Here is a 15,181-nt window from a genome sequence, read left to right as displayed (position 1 = left end):
TCAGGTACTGTTTCTTTTAAAAATATTTTATTTTTAGTATTTGAAATTAAGTGTATATGTGTATTTGTACAGATGCCCCAGGAAGTCAGCGACTTGGATCCCCTGGAGCTGGAGGTACAGGTGTTTGGTTTTAAGTCACCTGGATATAAGGACCAAACATGGATCCTCTGAAAGAACAGAACATGCTCTTAACTGTTGAGCCGTCTCTCCAGCCACATCTTGTTGTTTTAAGACTGATTCTCTCATTGGCCTAGAATTCAGCCAGTAGGCCAGGCTGGTTGGCCCCTGAGCCCGGGGGTTCTGTGGTCTCTTCTGAGGTCACATACCTGCACAGTGCCTGGCTGTTTCATGTGAGTTCCAGGGATTTAGCTCAGGTTCTTGTCCTTGCTTGGCAAGCACTTAACTGATTGAGCTGCTTCCTCAGCCAGCCTACCACATTAAAATAGTCTATTAAGCTACTAAACTTATTTTCAAAAATTGCCCTTTTGTTTACTATGTGTATGTGTGTACATGCACACATGTGGGGTCAGAGGACAACTTGTAGCTGGCTCTCTTCCCCGCCATGTGGGTCTGGGCATCCACTGGGCTCCAGATCTTCTGTTTTCAATGCTGGGGTTTTGGTTTTTGTTTTACTTTTATAGATGATTTGTTGATGTTTTTCGGTGGTTGCTTTATTCATTATCCTATGAGATTTGAAATTTGTAAGTTTCCTTTTTTATTTTTTACAGAGAAGGTCTTGTCTGTGAATTATAACTTTAGTTTTTTCCCTTTTTGATCCATGCGCCCTTTTTTCTGGTTCACTCAGATTTCTAGTACAGTTAGAGCTGGTGTAACCCTGTTTGATTTTCTTGCTTACGAATCTGATTACCAGTAGCTTTTCCCTTAGCTCTAATTCAGTATCACTCCATTATCTATGTGGTATATGTGGTCTTTGTTTGTTTCCTTCTCGTTCACCCTGTGGTGCCAGGCATTGACTTCAGGGACCTCATCACACTGCTCAGGCGGTCTTCCTGGAGCTGCATCCCAACCTCAGATAACCATTTTATTAGAAACAGAGTTTCATTCACTATGTATCTCCTGCCAGCAGCCTGGAACTTGCCGTGTAACCCAGGCTGGCCTCAAATTCAAAGTCCCTTTGCCTCTACTTCTTGAATTCTGGAATTATAAGCATGTGCCACTATGCCTACAAATTATTCATCGAGACAGGGTTTCTCTGTGGCTTTGGAGCCTGTCCTGGCACTAGCTCTGTAAGACCAGGCTGGTCTCGAACTCACAGAGATCCGCCTGCCTCTGCCTCCCAAGTGCTGGGATTAAAGGCGTGCGCCACCATCGCCCGGCTCAGAAGCACTTCTTTTTTTTAAAACTACACGTGTGAAATTTTAAAACTGCCCATTTCAATTACGGAGAATTGAGGTTGAAAACATGGTCTACATGGTAATAGTTCTTTGGTACTTTTTGAGACATTTGTGGCTTGGCATATTTGTTGTGGATTTTTGTCAAATAGTCTCTGTGTGCTTAAACAAGATCGTATTTTCTTCTTTTGAAAATGTTTAAAAGCTCTGTGTATGTGTGCCGTAAGCCATGTGTGGAAATTAGAGGTTCTGAGAATTCAGCTTAGGTCAATAGGCTTGCATAGTAAGTACCTTTACCTAGTGGGTCATCTTGCCAACCCAAGAGTGTGTGTTTTCTAGTTGTTTGTTACAGGAATTTATATCTAGTAAACTTAATTTGTTAATTACCTTTAAATAGCTCATTCTCCACCAATTTTTGCTACTTGATTTTTCAGAGACAAAAGTAAACAGCAATAACAGAAAAATTTGGAAGAAGGGTATTGGTCTGTTTTGTACAACCATATAGCTTAGCTGTTTCATGCTTTTGCCCTGTACGAGGAAATGACAGGTCTGAAAGGTAATGGATTCCTGTCTGCTGAAGACTTGACACCAGTGCCTCTCCCTCTCAGTGCTCGGTGGTGCCTGTCCAGGATGTGCATGTAAGCTGCTCTCTCCTCCTCTCCAGGCTGATTTGCGATGGAGGTAGAAGGTGAAATAGTATTTGCTGTGTTCTCGTCCTTGGCTTAGTCCTTTCCAGTCAGACCCTGTGAAGGGAGGGGAGTGAGGTGATTTCTTCTTAAAATTTGCACTTAATTCCCAGTATTCTAACTTGTCCCCTAGAGCCATAGCTACACTATGTCTCTTTGAGACAGAACTCCAAAGCATAGCGGCCTGGCTAAGTTCAGGAGGCTCTGTGTCTGTGTCTGAGGCATCTGTTGTTGCTGTGTTTCCTCCTTTAGAGCCACAGGCCGGGCTCTTGTTGAAAAGATCTCATTCCAGCACTGTCAGGCACACAGTCAGCAGCGTAAGAGAGGGACTCTTGACTTGCGGCCCATGTCTTTCCACCTGCGCTGTCTGAAGGAAGTCCTTGTGTTGTCCTCATCCGTCTGTCTTGGATGTAGCACCAGCAACCATGGTAATTAGAATGTCAGCCCTCCACGTGTCTTAGCACCCCTTTTACAACAGGAGCTTCATTGTCTAGTTTCTGATCGCCTCAAAACGCATCAGCGAGAACTCAGTGCTTCCATGTACCTGCCCTTCTGAATTGGCACCACAGAAGGTTCTGGATAGCCGAGCTGTTACATGCAGCAGAGTGAAAAGCTGTAGCATTTACTTGCGCTGCTGCTGGCTGCTGCGTTTCTGAAGGACGGAGGATGAAAGAAAAACCGTGGAGTGATTTTTGGAATCAGCCTTTGGCTTGGAGTATATTTCTGGTGTCCTAGGTGGGGCCTCCTTAGAGAGGCCGTTCCCTTTTTGACCCTCAGTTTCTTAAACTTTTAGAAAAATAGGGCACAAAAAGTTTTATTTTGTAGTTTTGCCAAACTAATTAATATAAGGTACTACATGTATAACACTTAGTGTCTAAATGCTCAAAGATGAAAGTACTATAATAGCATTTATTTATTCAGAGAGGGAAGAGAGAGAGAGAGAGAGAGAGAGAGAGAGAGAGAGAGAGAGAGAGAGAGAGAGATATTGATTCCCTGGCAGTAAGATGATAAGATGATAGCTATTTTAAGAACTAGTTAAACAATTCAATACACAAGATGGCAGATTTAAAGAAGGCCGGCCTTTGGGTCCCACGAGCCTTCTTTTATGAGGCTTCTAACCCTCATTTTAGCACTGGCATTCATTACTGGCCGCCTTCATTCCTATCCCTGAAAGGCAATCTCCTGGGGAACTGCTTTTTTATGAGACACTCCCTCCTGGGTGAGCTTTACAATAGAAAAGTAGACATCTTGGCACTTAAACTTTTCTCACAGTTTCACAAATAGCTCAAGGTCATCCTTGCAGAATGGAGACTAACTCCTAATTGTTTGTGCAGTTACTCTTATTGTGTCCACATGTCGGGCTCACTTTTATCTTTGGAAACCATTAACATTCTTCATTTCTTTGGGATGAGCCAGAAAACACAGACTCTTGGTGCCTGAATATTCATTCAGAGAGCCCAGCCAGACCACATGCGAGGATGTGAAAGACCAGGTCTCCATGTGACCTGGGCGATGGCCTCAAGGCTGTATTTTTTGGAATATAAGTTACTCCAGTGTGGTTATGTTGGTCAAAGGAGAGCCAAGATTTTCCCAAAGAGGGCAGTGGTGTAATAGTAGTGAGGGGAAAGGAGAGTGAACCCAGAAGCTCGGCTTTGGCTGTTGGTGTAAGAGGTGTGGGTAGATCAGTTTGGTCCAATGGTACTGTACCTCCAGTGCCCTTAAGACTCTTCTTGCTTAGAAAGAAGTGGAGATATACTCTCCAATCTATAAGGGGAAGTAGATGATTTTCTGTAAATATGTCTCTTCTAAGAGATGACAATTTCAGTGTTCGTTAAAAACGGTTATCTGTAATGCACAGGGACCAGCTGGCACATTTGCTGCTGACAAAGAACTCCCAGGTTAAACACGAGATGGTGTCTCAGTATCACTACCTAGAGTGCACATGCTGCCACTGTGCTTTCCAGTCCTGCGCATGTGTAGAACATACCCAGATCCTGGCACTTGGCAGTGATTAGCTGAGGAGAAAGGCCCTCCGCATATGAAGATCACAAAAACTCGATGAAAGGCTGGCGAGTTACAGAAAAGGTTAAAGGGTTTGTGAGAAGAATGGTTAAGACTTTAATTACGACGGCCAGCAGAGAATACTCCAGGCAGGTGCACAGCCAGAAAGGTGGGCAGTGTATATTGAATATTGAGGTTGGCCAAAGCAGATGTGGGCATTACTCAGCTTTTAAAAGGACTTCGAGGACCCACATATGAAGTTTGAACTTGACACTATTGTTAAGGGGGTGTTTGAAGACACTCTGGCCAGAAAGGTAAGACACTGTCTCAGGAGATTCTTGCAATACCAAGGTGTGGATCATCCTTTTCCGGTGGCTGTCCCTAGTGCTCTAGCTGGGAGGCCTTGGAATTTAGAGCTAGATCTCTCCTGTAATCCATAAGCAGCTCATGGGCATCAGGTGGCTTGCGAGCCACTGTCTAAAAAGCAGTTCAGATCATACAGATGCATCTGCTCAGGCTGTTTACTAGGAAGAATGTTTTTCTGGGCTCCAGGGCATCTCACAACCTGTGGTTCTTAGTGGTGTCAAGAACATTTTAAAGTTTATGGTTACATAGACTTTATGTGATTCAGTGACTTGATACATCTGAAACTCATAGATGCCCCTTAACAAAAACAAAACCCAGAAACCACAATACAATAAATGTTAGATTAAAAAAAAAACAAATCAAACCCACTATGATGCGTTTACATTATAGCACATTATTTTAAAACAGAGGGAAACACTGAGGCATTGCTGGAGTTTTTGTCTTGCAAATATTTATGCATGGAGCCCAGAAGAAAATGTAGGCTTGTGCCCAGTTCCTTACTTTGAGCAGAATTAATTACTGTTTAGATAAAAACAACTATTGTGGGAATTAAGGAAAGGCTAGGTTGACCATTGTGGGTTAGTTAGTTTGACAGTGAGGGCTTGGGATGGAAGGGTCATCAAGTTTGAGGTCTGATAGATGTTATTCCAAAGGATATGTAGGCTCCAATTTTTGGTTAAACTCATTTCTAGCATGCCCATCCCGGCATTATTTTATAGTTCTTAGAAACCCAGAATAAGAGCACATCATAAAGGAAGGTCTTCTTGATTTATTTCAAGATTGAATTATTAACATAGTTTATGTACCATTTTATGGGTCATAAATTTATGGAGTTTTCTCATTTAGAGTATACAGTGATTTTTAGTATGTTTGCAGTTTTGCAACCACCACCAGTATTTAATTTTTAAAGTTTTGTTATTTTAAACTGGGATATAATTCGTAAAGTGTACCATTTTAAAGCATACATTTCAGGGGCTGGAAAGATGATGGCTCAGAGGTTAATAGCACTGGCTGCTGCCCTTCCAGAGCTCTTGAGTTCAATTCTCAGCAACCACATGGTGGCTCATCTATAGTGGGATCTGATGCCCTCTTCTGGTATAAAGGTGTAGATGTAGATAGAGAACGCACATAAAAATTTTAAAAAGCATTCAGTTTCATAGATTTTTTTTTTAGTATATTGACAAAGTATTACAAGAATAATGACTTCTAAATTCTAGACATTTTGATCACTTCCAAAGAAATACTCATTCCATTGTCAGTTACTTCTTCCCCTTCCACAATCAACCATTTATCTACTTTCTGTCTCTGGATTTGCCTGTTCTGGATATTTAATGTAAATGGATTCAGACAGTATATTTCTCTTTTGGTCTGGCATTTTTTGTTTTGTATAATTCTTTCAAGATTTATCCATGTTTCAGTGTTTATCAATGTTATATATAGTACATATAATAATTTGATACATTATATATAATAAACTTTCATTGATATATGTGAACATGCTTGTGTGTGTGTGTGTGTGTGTGTGTGTGTGTAAGTGTAAGTAGGCCAGAGGTTAACACTAGGATTCTGCCTTGGTTTCTCTCTACTTTTACTTACTGAGCTCATGGGTTTGACTCAGCTAGCTGGCTAGTGAGCTGCAGGGACCTGCCTGTTCTCCTGTCCTGTGTTGGGATACAGATTGGTGATTGGTGCTGCTGTACCCATCTTTCTTACGTGGGTGCTGAGGATCTGAGCTCATGTCTTCACGCTTCTGTAGTAAGCACTTTACCAACTGAGCCATCTCCCCAGCCTTAGTCTCTCAAGTTTTTATTGCTGAATAAGTTTCCTGTGTCTAGTTAATAACACACGCTTGGCTCATATCTTTTGCTTTTCTGTAACACTTTTCGGGAGGAAGACAGGGACAAGGCACAGGTGCTCGTCGTTTCCCTCCCTTGCCTTTGCGTTTAGACAGGTTGTCCATTCAGTCGGTAAGTGGGGCTTACAGAGAAGGAGGCTATCATAGTGTACGAATACATTGATGTCCTGCATCAGATGAAAGAATCAAAGCAAGATGTGGCTGTTTTAATGGTTTGTCCAATCCATTCTCCCTCTGGCTTCAGGTTTCCTGTATTATCATCCATCTGAATGTGTTCATTTCCTGTGATACATCTGAAAAAATACTATTGTTCACATTGAAACAAAACATCCCCTGACCAGCTGCAGGCCTGTGAGTGGGAGAGGACAGGACAGCCTAGCCTTTAATCACTGGGAGTGATCCTCTTCTGCTTTTCAACTCTGACAGGCTGCTTCTCAGCACTTGATCATCTAGCTCAAGGTTGCTGAAAGAATGGTTCAAAGAGAAGGGTCCTGGGAAAATTCCGTTCACTCGCTCTTTCCTCACCCAGCTTAATGGCAGTGCTAACATGCCAAGAATCTTCTTTTTGGTTTTAGAGAGCTCACTATATGAGGTACAGCTCGCCAGGCTTAAAGCCTGATGACTGACATTGACATTGGTCCTTGTCAGAGCTATAAAATCTCAAGCAAATGTCTCATTTGCAAAGCAGGAGTCACAATCCTCCAAAAGATTCTTCAAGGATTTGATGAAAATCATTCATGCTAAGTGTGGCACTGGGCAGGTGTCTAGTATGTACAAGTCTTCTTTGTTCGTACCTTCTGTGGTGGTCAGGAAGTAGGGATAAAAGTCGCGGGAAAACCCCAAATACAGGTGTTTAGCAACAGTGTTGCTTGAATTTGCACTTGGGTTTCTAAGGGAAATGCTTTTTGTGGACTAAAGTGGTTTGCGAGTGAGCAGATAGAGAGAAGATGGTTAAATCATTTAGCTTTTGCTGCATAACAAAGCACTCCAACATTTAGTGGATTAATATAGCACTATTTTATTTAAAGCATGATTATATAGGTTAGCAAATTTGCACTTAGATATTTCTTTTGGTCTGGTTCGTTTGGCTCAGATCTGTGGTCAGCTAGTACAATAGCAGCTGGGCTGGCTTGTGTTAAGGCTTCATCTAAGACAGCTGCTGACTAGTGCCCTTCCATATGGTGTTTTACTCCTGGGAAGCTCACTGAAATTTATTAACACTAAATCCAGAAGATTTTGAATGTCTCTGCTGGCTATGTATAGTCAGGACCAGAAGTTTAAATCATTGCACCTTCTGGGATAGGGGCTATCTCTTTCAATAATAATAATAATAATAATAATAATAATAATAATAATAATAATAATAATAATAATAATAATAAAATGTAGTAAAATGTGCACATTATAAAACCCAAGGCTGGGAATTAGTCTGTTGTGCTATTTCCAAAATCGTGTTTGGGGGGCTAGGGGTGTAGCTCAGTCGGTAGACTGCTTGCCTGGCATGCACAAGGCCCTGGGTTTGATTCCCAGAAACACCACACTCCCAGATGATCCTCTCCAATAACCTGATATCATCTTTAGCTCTTTGGTAATTTGGTGCATGTAAGCTTTTACTGATTGTTTAGCTATAACTAAATTCCTAAAAAAAATCTCCAGTTTATGTCTGGATATATGGTTAGATTAAAAAAATTGTCTAATCCTAAACATAGTTTTGAGGGGTCTCTGAACGGTGGTTCATGGCAGGGATAATCAGGTCCCTGGCATTGGTGGCACACGATGAAAGCAAAGACATTGTTAGAATTTCTTATTTATGCTTCTTAGTTGTTGAAAGAGACAAAGAATAGTTGTTTTAGCTCTAAAAATATTAGGAATCTTTTAAGGAGTTGTGAAGGGCTGTTGTTGTCAAGCAAATAATTGAAATATGAGGAAAGCAAATGTTGTCACTTTTTCATCTAAGCAGTGATAGAAGTGGACATGCTATATTCTTCTGGTAGACATTCTTATGGGATGATTTAAAATTAAGCCACAAAAAGTCTCATCCCTGACTTAAACGAAGTATTTATTTTGCATTACATTTAATTTATTTATTTTGAAACAGAGTATCACTGTAGTACAGCTTGGCCTGGAATTCATCCTGTAATGTGTAGCCCATGTGATAATGTGTTGTGTTTGGTGTCATATTTTGGTCCTCAAATTAGTGGTGGTGGTTTTCCCCTAGGTACCTCTTAAATGCCCATTAGTTTTTAAAAAGTGAATCTTTAATTGGTTAGAGTAATCTTAGTTTATTGCACTAGTAATTTATTAGACCTCCAAATAGCCCAGTTTAGTAAGTGTTTGAGCATTTATGAAAAAATCACACCCATTAGCATTTATAAAGTTGCAGGAGACATGCTACAGACACTTCAACTAGATGGAATTTCCCCAGTTATTAGGGCCCCAGATTCAACTTTTCTCAAGAAGGAGGAGTTGGGGGTGTCAGGTTGGCCACATCAAACACTGCTGTTGCTTGCTTCTAAGAGGATCTCACACCAAGGTATGTGCCGGCCTGTTTGCTACCAGTCTTAAATCAAACACTGTCTACTTCCTTTTCAGGGTCTCCTTTGAGTTAAAAAATAATATTTAAAATATTTTAAAAATGCATATTAGTTTCTTATCTCCTCAAATCCATAAAGTATTCTCAGAATTCTCATTCATTCAATCTCTCTCTCTCTGTTTTGGTTTTTGTTTTTTTTTTGTTTTTTTGTTTTTTTGTTTTTTTTTGGAGACAGAGTTTCTCTGTGTAGCCTTAACTGTCCTGGAACTCATTCTGTAGGCCAGACTGGCCTTAAACTCACAGAGATCCATCTGTCTCTGCCTGCTGAGTTCTGGGATTAAAGGTGTTCACCACCACTGACTGGCAAAACATTTTATGGTATTTGTTACAAATATTTTCTTTCCATAATTTGTCTTGTATGTGTCTTATGCCATTTGTAAATTTAAAATTTATGCTGCTTCCTTCACACACATGAAGTAGCCTATTTTATATATAAATATTTTTTGTCTCATTTGGAAAACCTTTCCTGCAGTTGAGCTTTAAATGCATTCTTATATTTTCCTCTAGAGTTTATAGTTTCTCTTTGCAGCTCTTGTTTATTCATTTGGAAGTTTTTTTAAACTTTATATAGTACTTTAATTATAATTGAAGGCATGAAGATTGGTTAGGAGGTCAGAGAATGGAGAATGTCAGAAAAATATAATTACAGAATGATATGAAAATTCAATGTGCTAAAAATTGTAAGCTCACAGAACCCCCAAGTGACCTCAGTCATAAACAAAATAGCATGTGCAAAGATACATGCACAAATACCCCTAGATATATGAACACCAAATTGATTCAAGAGCGAGGAAAACACCCATTATACTCCGAAGAATAAAAGTATAATAAGGCATCTCTTTTTCCTTATTCAACTTTTTTATATTTGCATTTGGAAGTTTTTTTGTTTTGGGTGTGAGATACTTAATCCAATGTAATCCTTCCCCAAACAGCTATGTAGTAGTTTGGATTTTCTGCATTTTCTAATCTGGTTAGCTGCCCAGTGGATTTAGGGTATTTTGTATGGTTACCATGTTCTGACTGTGTCAGCTTGGCAGTCTCCAGGCTGGTTGGCACTAGGTTTTCTGATACTCTTTGTTCATGTGTAGGATTAGGGGAAAGGCCAATGTGCAGCTGTCTCAAGCCACTCCTTCCCATTGAGTTCCCAGAGGAAGGGACTGAGCATAGAGCTTCCTGTCTCTTCAGTGAATCCAGTGTTTCGTTTTCATAGTTTGTTCTATTGCAGTTCTTGTAGTACTTTGGTATGCAAAAAATGAACTTTAACAGTTAACAAACCAAGCATAAACACCTAATGTCTACATAGAATACATAAAACAGTACATCATATTCTTGGGTGATTGGCAGGTCTTAGCAAATCTATATCCACTCCCCCTTAGGAAGGAAGTAGCAACATGGTAAGTGGGCAGTACCCAGCAGTAGGCAAACCTGGGATTGATTGGAATGGTTGATGATGAGAAGGAAGACAAATGTCCGAGAGGTTTAGTTACTATTTTGGTCTTTTTCTCCTGTGTATATCATTTTACAGAGTTCAGTTTATGCCATACATATGATATGCCCCATTTAAATTATTCATAAATAATATTTTAAAAGTTATTTGTGGGCCACACTTAGTGGCATGTGCCTTTCATCCTAGCTCTTGAAAGGCAGAGGCTAGAGAATTTCTGAATTTGGGTCTAGCCTAGTCTGCTAGTTAATTTCAGGCTAGCCAGGGCTACAGCATGAGACCTTGCCTCAAATGAATAAATAAACAAAGAGAAGAGAAAAGAAAAAGTTATATAAGCTTGGGGTATAGTTGAGGGGAAAACATGTGCCTGCTATCTACAGGGCTTTGGTCTTGGTCCTCATCACCAGAAGAGCCTTATGAAATATTTCACAAATGGAAGAGTTGTTTTCAAGTATATTTGTCTCCTCCTTTCAACTAGAACATGAGCTTATTAAGGAGTCGCTTTCTGTATCATCCTCTGTCTGCTACAGTGTTATAGAGAGTAATGAATATGATGGCTACAAGTATTTTTAGTCTATTTCAAAAATTATTTGCTATAGGAAACCAATAATAATAAAAAGAACAACAATAATATAGTTATTATTGATTTCTCAGAATCATTGAAGTACTCAAACCTTTCTGTTTAGAAATAAGAACTCTGGGGAAACATTTGCATCTATTACAGGAGACTTCAGAATCTGTTTAATTCCATAAGAAGTATTTTAAGTGAGAATTTTTTCTTTCTTTTTAGCTTTATTAAAGACTTCTGAAAAGTCTTTAATTTAAATTTTAAACTTCATTCCAGAGAGAGAATTGACCTGGAGACTGTAGCCCATGTGGGCATCCTGACTGTAACTATATGTTCTTTTTACCTTTTATTTTTCTTGGTTTTCAGGAAGAGATGAGACCATGCAGCCTGCAAAACCATCTTTCCTTGAATACTTTGAACAAAAAGAAAAGGAAAACCAGATCAACAGCTTTGGCAAGAATGTATCCGGCTCTCTGAAAAATTCTTCAGATTGGAAAATACCACAGGATGGAGACTATGAGTTTGTGAGTAGCTGGAGCTGAGACGCTTATGTCTTCTGGGAGGGGTTTGCAGGACCACACAAATTTTGAATTGTGCCACTTGCTCCTTCATGTTGCCTGTGGAGTTGTCTTCAATGTTTTGTGTGTGTTTTTTTTTTTTTTTTTGGTCCTTTTGAGACAAGGTTTCTCTGTAGTTTTGGTGCCTGTCCTGGAACTAGCTATTGTAGACCAGGCTGGCCTTGAACTCACTGAGAAAGCGCCTGTCTTTACCTCCCGAGTGCTGGGATTAAAGGCATGCACCACCAGCGCCTGGCTTTCAATGTATTTGTAAAGATTGATTTTTTTTTTTTTTTGAGCAAGCCTGTTTGAATCCCATCATGGTTGCCGTGCACTGAGTAAGAGCCCTTAAATCTGTACTCCTATCTGCTTTTTCATTTTTTAGATGCTGTAGAAATAGTAATCTTGAGATTTCAGTTGCTTAAATGCTGCTTCCATTCTTAGGTCAGTAGTTCTAGCATTTGAAGAGTTCCTTTCTCGTTGTCCTGGTTTTTTCAAACTGAGTCATTAGCAGAGAGCTTGATTTGACAGGCCACCTGTTTCTGCAGAGGCTTCCATTGGTCCTCAGAGAATGCTTTATTGGGAGAATGTGATGGCTAGAGGGAGTTGGACCCCATGAGTGAACAGGCGAGCTTCTGTCTACTCTACTTCACCCAAGACTCTTCTAATCCATAGGCTGCAGCTGCAACAGCTCATAGACTCTTCTGTGTGTCCTGGTCAGTATTAAAAAAATTGAAACTTGCCGGGCAGTGGTGGCACACGCTTTTAATCCAGCACTTGGGAGATAAAGACAGGCGGATCTCTGAGTTGGAGGCCACCCTGGTCTACAGAGCGAGTTCTAGGTCAGCCAAGGCTACACAGAGAAACCCTCTCTCAACAAACAAAACAAAACAAACAAAACCCAACAAAAAACCAAACTGAAACTCAGTCGCCCATGTTTAAAACTTGATTTTACATAAGATACTGTACTCCAGCTGGGCCTGGAACTTGGAGGGCCTGGCCCTAGTGCTTAGAGTGCTGTCTGTCACTACTAGATGATGGTTGTCTGGGCTCAGTACAGCTGCCTTGTTTTAGCGTGGCTTCTCCAGTTCTCCATGTACCTGGTCAGCGCCACTCTCTTCAGCTGATGGTCTGATCTGTCTCATACTTAGATATATTTGATGTTAGGACTTTTGTTCTAAATCCAAATAGAAATTTGGATCTATATATGAGTGAGCCAACCTGTCATGAGAAAATTTCTGTTTTTACCTTCATATTGCCAAGAGAATTTATTAAAGTTACACATACACACCACAGCATGCATGTGGAGGTCAGAGGACAATTTATAGAAATAAGTTCTCTCCATCCACCACGTAGGTCCTGGGGATCCCATACAAGTGCATAGGCTTGGTGGCAAATGCCTTTACCTGCTGAACCATCTTGCCAGCCTGAATACTCATCTTGTAAAATGAGTTTATTTTTTAGTTTTGATTGTTTATGTGTGGATCTGTGTGAGAATATGTGCACATGAGCACACATACACATAATACAGTGCCTACAGAGGCCAGAACAGGACACCTAATGCCCTGGAATTGGAGTTCCAGGCCACCTGATGTGGCTGCTGGAAAATGAACTCAGCTTGTCTGCAAGAGCAGTGTATACTTAATTTCTAAGCTATTTCTCCATTCCCCTGAGAAGTGGTTCTTTAAAATTCTCTTTAAGAGCATTTCATATTTGAGTAATGAAAGAAGATGGAATTAGGGTATACACGAAATAAAACTGAAGGTCAAGTGAAAACTGCCTCTAATGCCTTGGTATTATAGCCGTTAATACAATCCCAAAGCAAGGGTTTGGAATGGTATTCCAAAAGATGGCACACAAGGTAGTCCCCATCCCAGCAATTGTCACTATCATCAGGAGATAATTGAACTAGATTCTCTGAGGGCTGCACCAGGTGGTGCTTCAGCCTGCCCTTCTAGTGACACTAACCCCGAAGGTCTTGTCGAAAAGATTTTTAGAGTATAGTGTATCATTATACAAGTTTCTGTTTTTCTTAGTAAGTACCATAATTCAGAGATAGTGTGTTAATAATTTTGTTAATAGTGTTTGATTTTTTAAATTTCTTTCTCCCTTTTGAGTCTCTTATACTTTAATTGGGAATATCAAAGAAATACATGGAACATGGAGAATGTATTTCTGCAAATCTCTAAGTTGTAAGGTGCACTGGGTTGAGGTAAGTCCCAAAGCCTGGGCAGTCTTTGCAAGCTTAGGAGATGAGTGTCTGGGAGGCTAACTAATATATTTACCGCAGCAGCTTCAAAGAGAGGCTTTCTGATTCTAGACAAGCAGTATATAATTGTGAAAATGATACCCTCTTTCCTTCTGCGAGGGCAATTGCATTTTTGAAATGAACTTTTTGCTCAAAATGGGAAATAGGAAATAATTTAATCAGAAGTGGCAGAATTTGATACTTACCAAAAAAAAAAAAACCTTCATATTTTCATTTGAAATTGGATACTTCTCCCATGTCTAAAATTGAATTGTCTTATTTACTAAGTGGAAAAAAACCTTCAATGATTCCCTGTAGTGTTTAAGATATGTAGTGATTAAAGCAAAAAACAGTGCCCAGAAATGCAATATTCTTCAAAACTGATACTTCTATAAACTGATATTTTATAAACAGATCACATTTTTTGAAAAGAATATTCTTTTTATGAGACTTCACATTCTCATCTTGCTATTCCTAATGCCACGAAAAGTTTTAAATTTAAATTCAATTTGCTTCATAAATCTTCAAAGAAAATTAAAACCACCCATAATATTTTAGTTTAAGATGACGTGCATGCCCAGAGTGGATGCACAAGACAAAACCTTTGTTCTTATGGAGTTCACAATGAGAGAAACAAAGATAAACTCAGCAAATTCAGTAAATGACATCAGGTAGGGCACCACAGTGATAACTTTTTTTTTATATTTATTTATTCATTCATTCATTCATTCACTCACTCACTCATTCATTCATTCATTCATTTATTTATTTATTATGTATACAATATTCTGTCTGTGTGTATATCTGCAGGCCAGAAGAGGGCACCAGACCTCATTATAGATGGTTGTGAGCCACCATGTGGTTGCTGGGAATTGAACTCAGGACCCTTGGAAGAGCAGGCAATGCTCTTAACCACTTGAGCCATCTCTCCAGCCCCCCCACAGTGGTAACTTTTGTAAAGCATGGTAAGGGGAAAACGTGGAAGAGGCCTATGTAGATAAAAGTGTCTGTATAAATACAGTGTGAGTCTGTAAGTTGCTACTTGGGACGCCTAGGCGAGGGGTCTAGCTTGGCCAACATAGCAAGACTATATCTCAAAAACAATCAACATAATGAAATAGAATTCAAGACAAAAGCATTATGTGGGAAGAAAACTGCTTTATATTGCTATTGGGTACAGAGGAGCTGTAGCAGATCAGAGTCGTGAACCTATGTGAAACATTTATCTATTGATGGATAGATAGATAAATCTCACTATCCAATTACAACATGCAACAGAAATACAAAGAACAGTGTGAAAACTGCAAGCATAGTAATGACGTAAATATTATTCTCTCAAAAATGGACACCAGGAACTAGAGATGTAGCTCAGTCAGCAAAGTGCTTGAGGACCCAAGTCCAATCCCCAGAAACTCATTTAAAAGAAAGGGAGGGGTGGGCGGTCCTTGGACTTCCCACAGGTCAGGGAACCCTGATTGCTCTTCAAGCTGATGAGGGAGAGGGACTTGATC

At 39.8% G+C, this 15,181-nt stretch overlaps 1 protein-coding gene across 1 annotated transcript in view; it reads left to right on the top strand.

The window, feature by feature from the left end:
- The window catches only part of Stk4 (serine/threonine kinase 4), an 89,068-nt gene that overhangs the window by 35,691 nt on the left and 38,196 nt on the right, over nt 1-15,181 (top strand). Inside the window, exon 10 of the mRNA XM_005362942.3 lies at nt 11,232-11,389. Coding sequence (XP_005362999.1) covers nt 11,232-11,389 — 158 coding nt within the window. The remainder of the gene's footprint in view (nt 1-11,231; nt 11,390-15,181) is intronic.

Source organism: Microtus ochrogaster, linkage group LG8 (genome assembly GCF_000317375.1).
Source record: "Microtus ochrogaster isolate Prairie Vole_2 linkage group LG8, MicOch1.0, whole genome shotgun sequence".
Classification (NCBI taxonomy): Eukaryota; Metazoa; Chordata; class Mammalia; order Rodentia; family Cricetidae; genus Microtus; species Microtus ochrogaster.
This window is presented reverse-complemented; position numbering and strand designations above follow the sequence as displayed.